Here is an 8,073-nt window from a genome sequence, read left to right as displayed (position 1 = left end):
GTTTCAAGTGGAATCAGTCATTGACGCGAGACGTGCCGGTCACGCGGCCCAATCGCCGCCAGGGACGTGGGGAAATTGCCTTATATGGGCAGCGGCGCGCGAACGATCTGTCTGACGCGCACACGCGTCGCGACTGCGCGCCGAGTTCATCGTGAAACGTACTCGAACACGCCACTGCGGCGTGCCGCGATAGCCGATAAAGCAGAGCCAAGGGCGTGTCGTCACTTTCGGTGCCCGTGGACGAGCTGTCGTTTCGATTTTCAAAACATCGTTAAACCCCAATTAATTTGTTTGACAATTTTTTTTTATCAAAGAAATTTTTGATTCACATTTATAGTTCTCTTTGAAGGTCCAACTAATTTACTGGGAGATTAAATTATCAAGCAATGTCTGTATTTGTTATACCTTTAGTAGAACATAAAAAAATACGCTTAAATTGTAAAACAAAGATTAAGGACAACTAGAAATTTTATTTTAAGCAATTCTCTCTTGATTAATTGCCGATTAAATTAGTTGGAGTCATTCTTAGGTTCCTTGTTTGAGCATATTCGTGAAAGTAAAAATACAATGAAAAGATAGTACTCGATACAGAAATTATATACGAAAAATGCCGTAACAAAATACATGATTTTTTGACGGATACAATAATGTACTTAGTCGATTAAAAAAATATAAGAAATTTAGTAGAATAAATATGAAATATATATGTTCTAGTAGAATAAACGTGCACGTTTACGCACGCCTTCACATATACGCACGTGTATATATTTTTAAATACTATTAGTATAGTGTTGTATACTTTACAATGTCATTATCTTTGTACATATGACAGTGATATTACATGTTTATTACAAAAAGATGAATGTACCTTGAGCAGATAATACACTTTAAAACGTGCAATAAATAATTACCATTAATGGAAACTTATACATGTTTTTCTCCATGGAAAACATGTATTACAATAATAATAAAAGAAACACACATATTACAATGATAAAAAGCTGTTAATATACCACAAACATGGTGCATGTGAGTGGAGTTGTATATCTCAAATATTAACTAGCAAATTATATATATAATTTGCCATTATGTATTTATATATGTTTGTACGAGTTTATATATATATAATTTGCATATAATTTGCCATTATGTATTTATATATGTTTGTACGAGTTTATAATTTATACTCCATTCTTTATCGCTTTTGAGTATTATAAATATAATCAATATAAATATTATGTGTCTATTATTTCAGCACTCAGCGTGCTAATCCTTCGTACGTTTCATACAAATAATATATTACACAAATACAAGAACTGCTTTCTACAGTTTTACAATATTTACTGATGGCTACACAATTACGATTTCTTGAAGATATCCTAGGTCAGAAAAATAATAGCTTACTAAACGATTAGAAGAAAAATCCTAAGTTTCTTATCCATGCTTAAACACATCCCTAAATACACATATGTACAAATTTCAGTAAAAGAAATGTAGACACAGTAAAGATGCTTTGCTGCAATATAATATAATATGATGCAATATTCTTTTGTACATATTTTTTTGTCACAATGATAAATACAACTATAAAATCGTAAATATGCCATACTTGCAATTTACTAATCATATTTTATACTTTTCACACAATCTTTTTTCGTCGGTGTTAAAGTAATAAAAAAACAAGTAAGCAATAGGCAGTATATTAACCTATTTTTAATTAGCTTGTTAAATACTCAAACAAGAAAATCGATACTGCTAAAAATATTTTATTAACTATTGCATTAACATCTAAAATTTCAAACTAAAATAAAAATAATTTCAAAACGTCCAAATATTTATATACAGTTTTTGTCTCAATAGAAAATATTGAAAGTATATGAGTAATTAATTGAAAGTGATGTTAAAATCACAATATACTGTACATCAATGAACAATATACGAGCAGTATGATGTACAAAATATGTGCAATTAAGAGATATAAGTATATCTTGATATAACACTGTTATACTGTTAACGTTAATTACATGTATTCCATTTTCTGTTAACATGGCCTTTAGTAAGATTTTTATTCTATCATGTACAACATAAACTCCTATGTAATCAGAGTTATACAAATAATATTTCCGTTATAAGAATTTGGCAAATAACTTCATTATTTAATACAAACGCGTCTTTTTCCTCTTTTTCTCTTTCTTTTTCATTTAAGTATGAGATATATGGTTATCTCACGTGTACAATATTGGAAGCTGTATAATAAAATGTAAGATTATATTCTTTTTACAGTACTTAGTAATAAACCTTATTTTATAAGTACTCTCATTATCAAACAATTGTTCTATTCAATTATTATGTATGTAATTATAATTTTCCATTCGACAATGGCAATGTTGCTATTTGGAGTACACAATAGGAACCGATTCGTTGGGACCTTCTTAAAACCATCTGTAATAATACGTTGAATGTCACGATGAACGCTAGTGATAATTAAGAATTCTGTCTTCATATAGCAAGTAAATAAATTAAAGCATCGCGGAAGATTTCTTCTGAAATATAAGACACGTCTGGATAAATCACAGCAATGATTTCAATCTATCTCACATAAATTATCCCATACGCGGATAAAGTCGTTAATATAACGTTATGTTATAAAATTCTGAAAGCCATTAAGTATCATATCATTTGTTTCGTTAATTCCTTTACTTATTAAGTTAACTATAATACAATACTAGTTAATCTTCGTGCATAAAATTAGCAAACTGTTATCACATTCAATGTATTAAACAGATGATTTCGCCATCAGTCGTAACATTGTGAGTGTCAAATAATTTAAACTGTCAGTCAATAATTACAAGAATGTATACCTGTTTTTGTCATTAAACGGAGCATTCGATAGATGAGGCGATATCTTTAATTACTACAAGACAACCTCGACAACTTATCACATCTTTATAATACTTAAGACGTATGAACTGTTAGATAAGACCGCGTTTCTTTTTGTAATCTTCTAGATTTAACGATCGACGGGGTCCTGTATCCTTGATATTATTAATGGGCTTCGGTAAAACACTAACGGGATTGCCTAGAAATAAAATTATATAAATTATATAAATATATGCACTCTATGTATATGCAATGCATCTCGTTTTCTTTGTTAATCAAGCAAAAATTTATAATCATAATACATTCTCGCGTATTACTTACTTGGAATAGGAACTTCCAAATCGATTGTTATATCAAAATCATGAGCGTTAAATAGGTCTTCTGTGCTTTGCTTCTTCTTGGATTCTTGTCCATTTTCCTTATCAGCAGCAGACATTGAATCTCCAGCAGGATGAGGATTCAATTTATCATTCACTGGAACTGTTGCTACCATTTCAGAGTCATCTTCTGGCTTGTACACCATTCTCGGTTTAGTACTTCGTCTGGTAAACGGGTCATCGATCTTCTTACCCTTGTTAGCCTTCAGTTCTTCCTGTTATAACAAATTTGGTTAATTAATTGAAATATTACAATAAACAGCATATATAAAACATTACCATTATAGCTTTCTCAGCTTCCTCCACATTCTTCTTTCTGTTGCGATCATTTATGTATGATATACTGGAAATTGTTGCTGTACGCATTTTATCCAGTTCTGATGCGCGCTCTTCCAATTCACTTAATTCTTGATTAAGCCGACTAGCTGTCTCGTCATCTCCCCTGCAATTAGCCGCATCGCGATCTCTCATCAGCTGCGCTTTTTTCATTGCATAGTTGTAAGGAGTCTGTTTGAACCTCTCCTTTTCGCGTACTATCTTTTCTATGTCCTCCTCTTTGAATTCATATACCATTGCTTCCTTAATATCTTTCAATTTTTGCTCCACTTCGTCAAATGTAGGCGTAGATATTCCTTGTAGCGCACAAGTTTCCTTCCACTTGAAAAACTCGGAATCAGTGAATTCCTGATTCGAGACAAATTCTAACCTGAATACTCGTTCCTGCGCACCATGACGCAATTTCAATCCCTTATTCGTCCTCGTACCGCCAAGTTGATAAATCTTCCCTGTCTCGCACACTCCGCTTATCTCAGCTACTCTATAGACAGGTTTACCGTTATTATTGCCGATTCCTATTCTGACAAAGCAACCTTGTACCACTCTGTCAAAGAAAGGTAAGTGAACGAATCTTTCCATCTTATGACGAGACAATCGAATTTTGTTTAGATCTTCCTTAGTACTGATATACACTGGCTTCTTGGGTCTAGCTTTGTTACTAGTGATTGATCTAAAATAGTAATATTAAATATATAAATATAACTGAACAAGAGAGATACAAGATACCATTTGCATAAACTGTAGCATAAAAACTTACTTTTTATCATTGTCGGAATCTGAATCGCGACTATCGCTCGAAGACGATCTGCGTTGAGATGTTTGTTTAGCTTCTTCTTCCTCTCCGCTATCTGATGAACCACTGTCATCGGAATATATATCGGATGCCTTAAGTTTTGTTTTGTTTGCACCACCTTTATGATCGTCTTCCAATTCTTCTTCCTCCATATCTTTCGATTGTTGTTGCTGCTGCTCTATCCTCTGTTTCTCTTTTTCCTCTGTAAAAAAAAAGGTATTAAAAACGTTTACAACATGTAAAAAAGATGGCAAGTGTATGACATTTTACCTCGTTCTTTCTTTTCTTCACGTCTAGCTTTGAGCAATGACATCGCATGAAACTTTTTATCCTGCTTTTCTTCTATCGTCTTCTTGCGATCTTTACTTCTCTCTTTAGGATCCGGTGCTCGATCTATTTTCTGTCTCTCTTCAATACCCTTCTCCTTCTTTTTCGATTCCTTTTGTTTTTTCAACTCTTGTTTCTTGGCCATTCTCAACTTTTTCTCGATTTCGAATCTTGTCTTCATAATTTCACGTTGTTCAATTCGTTTAAAAATTTCTTGTTCGCGTTCTTTCTCAGTCATTTGTGCAAGTCTAGCTTGATCCTCCGCATCTCCCATAAGTTTATCATCATAGCCATCATTGAATTCTTCTTGGCTGGAGCTGGAACCACTTGGATCTGAATCTGATACCTCACCTGTTGCAATAAAATAATTATTGTTAATTATTACAATATTATTACAATACAGAAAAATTATAGAGAGATCATATGTTTGTGTATCAAAAATAAACAAAGTACACATTTATAAGATGAATCTAATTTCCAGATACCTTCTTCTGGCTCTGAAAGCTGTTTAGCTGATTCCTTCTCACTGGCACTGTCCTCTGAACTGGATTTTGTCATCTTTCGCTTGCTTCTCTTCGATGGTGCTTTTTTCTTCTTTGTTTTCCCAGATTTGTTATTCCAGTTGTCATCAGAATCTGACATATCTGATTCATGTTTGACATCCTTCTTAACAGATCCATTATCCTCATTTGATTGTGAATCATCCTGGGACTTTCCTTTCTTTTTCTTTGCCAATGACAACAGGTCCTGATAAAGTTCAATTAAAACATGTGTTCGATTATGAATTACAATTAATGAAATGGGAGAAATGACAGTAGTAATTAAATGTTAAATTGCATTGTGCTTTATAAGCTGTGTACATTATTGTATGTTACAAATATTATATTTGTATTTTACACTACTATCAGTACTGGGGAAAATAATTATAAAAATATTTATTCAAAGGATATATCTATAAAAAATACTATGTAAAATAAATTATATATATAGCAAATAAAAAAAAAACTGTATTATATGTAATATTCATATATTTACTTATACTTAATATTCCTCAATTGTGTGCAGATGCATAATAGTAAAAGTGAGACAAGACAATTATGTAAATCAGAAAGAGAAATACAATTGCTTTTTACTTTTGATGTTCACTACCTGATGTTAGACACTATGATTATAATTAGATACTACAAATACTTTGAAACATTAACCAATCAGAGCAAGGAATTTTACAAATTGACCAATCAAAGGATGCTTCAAAGCATTTGTAGCATCAATTTGATTGTATCCTCTGTCTGTTTTTTATGGTTAAACTTCCAATGTAATTTATCTGTTCTTCCTTTTATCCCAATATGGAAAAAGGTACTGCAACAAGTTTGGCAAAAAAAAACTGACCTATAGACCAGTATTTATAGTCAATTCTTATTTCAAAATTTTCTTAAGCAACGTCTTAAGATGGTAATATGGCTCTCTGATTGGTTGATGGCATCTTAAGGTGATACTTAAGCAATCTTAAATATAAGAATGGACTATGAATACCAGCCACAGTTTATTTTAACGATTATGACCAATATTCACTCATACTTAAAATAGATATAGCTGGTATTCATAGACAAGTCTTATATTTAAGATTGTCTTAAGTATCATCTTAAAATATCATCAACCAAACAGAAAGCTATATTAGCATCTTAAATCATTACTTAAGACAATCTTAAAATAAAATCAACTATAAATAACAGTTATAGAAATATGTTTCTTTTTATACTTTAAAATTAAACTTCCTTTATGGTTTATCTTTTCGCTTCAGTATAGAAAAAAGGAGGAATAGTGTGTAAAAAAAATTTAGTTCTGAAATATAGAAAAAAGACAAGCATTACATGTATATTTAAAGTTTACCAAAAGCAAGAAAATTTCAGTTTAATTTTCTAAAGAAGCAACAAAGAATAGATCTATAATTGCAACCATTAAAACAAAATACCTGAAAGGTTGAAGAAAAAAAAAAGAAAAAATGTTTCCATATAGCACAGAATATACCAAAACTGCAGCAGCATTACTGGAATATTCCACAACATTTTAGGCCACATGGATTGTCTCAGCTCAAAATATTCATTCGCAATTCATAAAAAATTTATAACAACTGCGCAAACATAAAAATTTAAGAATATATAACACATTTAAAGCCATACATTTATACATTTACACATTTTTATGGAATATTACCATAAACCATGCAAGTGCTTTAGGCGCGAGTGCACTTCGAGATGCATGCAACTTGTCGCATGACAAAGATGGAGGTAAAATTATGTCTACGAGACGGTGATAGATGCAAGAATGAATAGTAAAAAATTTTTATGCTAAAAAGGTTAGGATATTTACATTATCCAGATCCGAACCGCTCTCCGACGCGCTCCCGCTGTCGGAATCTATGAGGGCCTGATGCTTCCTTTTCGGCATTCTAGCGGCGCGTCGATGGAGAACGTGAATGATAAAACTTCACCGTACCTCATACGACGCGAGCACGGGAGATCGGTCGATCCCAGATTTCAGTAAAGCGTACCGAAAACAGAAATACAATAATGCACCACGAACGGGATGTAAAGACAACGGGCAGAGAGGAACCTCAGAGCGGCCACGGCGGCCTTTTTCCTATAACGCTTCGAAACTCCCGTACACTAGTGACGCACATCTATTCTGGTCAGAATGGGAACTACGTGTCACATCCATTTTGCAACCCGTCGTTAAAAACAGTGTGGACAACAACCCACATCCATCTCTCGAGAAATGGATGTAGGTTGTTGTCCGTGCTAACATCCATTTTGCTGCAAATAAAATCTGACGCGTATCGCGTATGTTGCATCCAGAACAGGGGTCGATAATGTGCACAAATGAATAATTACGTCTACTTTCGCGTAATTTTTATTTATTATAGTCTGAAATATTTACATTAACATTGATATTAATACACATCAATACGTTTATGCCCATATTTTGCACAATCATATTTTACTTAAAAATTAAAGATGTTTAATAGTAACAGAGAGAATTTGGTTCTTTAATAAAGAAACATTTCATTTTACGCAGAACTTAAAAAATAATTGTAATTAACATCGCATCATATGATGAAGAAGAAATAAATGTCTTTCCACGAATAAATATACCATCTTTTTATTTTTACATAATTTTTTATTATTTAAATGTTTTCAAATTATGCTTTTGAAAAAATTAGCTTTCTTAATTTTTTTAAATCTTGACGCAACTCTCTCTCTCTCTCACTCTTTCTCTCTTTCTCTTTTAACGTGATTGTCCTTTAATTGTTTAGGCCTTCAGTTAGAGAGAGAAAGCATCGCGGTGATAGACATGGAGCAA

At 32.4% G+C, this 8,073-nt stretch overlaps 1 protein-coding gene across 1 annotated transcript; it reads right to left on the bottom strand.

The window, feature by feature from the left end:
- Nucleotides 1-1,229: 1,229 nt before the first annotated feature.
- Nucleotides 1,230-7,360, bottom strand: LOC105193167 (RNA polymerase-associated protein Rtf1). Its single transcript, XM_011157524.3, has 7 exons — nucleotides 7,084-7,360; nucleotides 5,199-5,460; nucleotides 4,657-5,064; nucleotides 4,351-4,588; nucleotides 3,537-4,263; nucleotides 3,202-3,472; nucleotides 1,230-3,079 (listed from the first exon to the last, which is right to left on the bottom strand). Exons 1-7 carry the CDS (start codon nucleotides 7,159-7,161, stop codon nucleotides 2,973-2,975), a joined length of 2,091 nt encoding a protein of 696 aa, XP_011155826.1. The 5' UTR covers nucleotides 7,162-7,360; the 3' UTR covers nucleotides 1,230-2,972.
- Between the last annotated feature and the right edge of the window lie 713 nt (nucleotides 7,361-8,073).

This window comes from Solenopsis invicta, chromosome 3 (assembly GCF_016802725.1).
Source record: "Solenopsis invicta isolate M01_SB chromosome 3, UNIL_Sinv_3.0, whole genome shotgun sequence".
Taxonomy (NCBI): Eukaryota; Metazoa; Arthropoda; class Insecta; order Hymenoptera; family Formicidae; genus Solenopsis; species Solenopsis invicta.
This window is presented reverse-complemented; position numbering and strand designations above follow the sequence as displayed.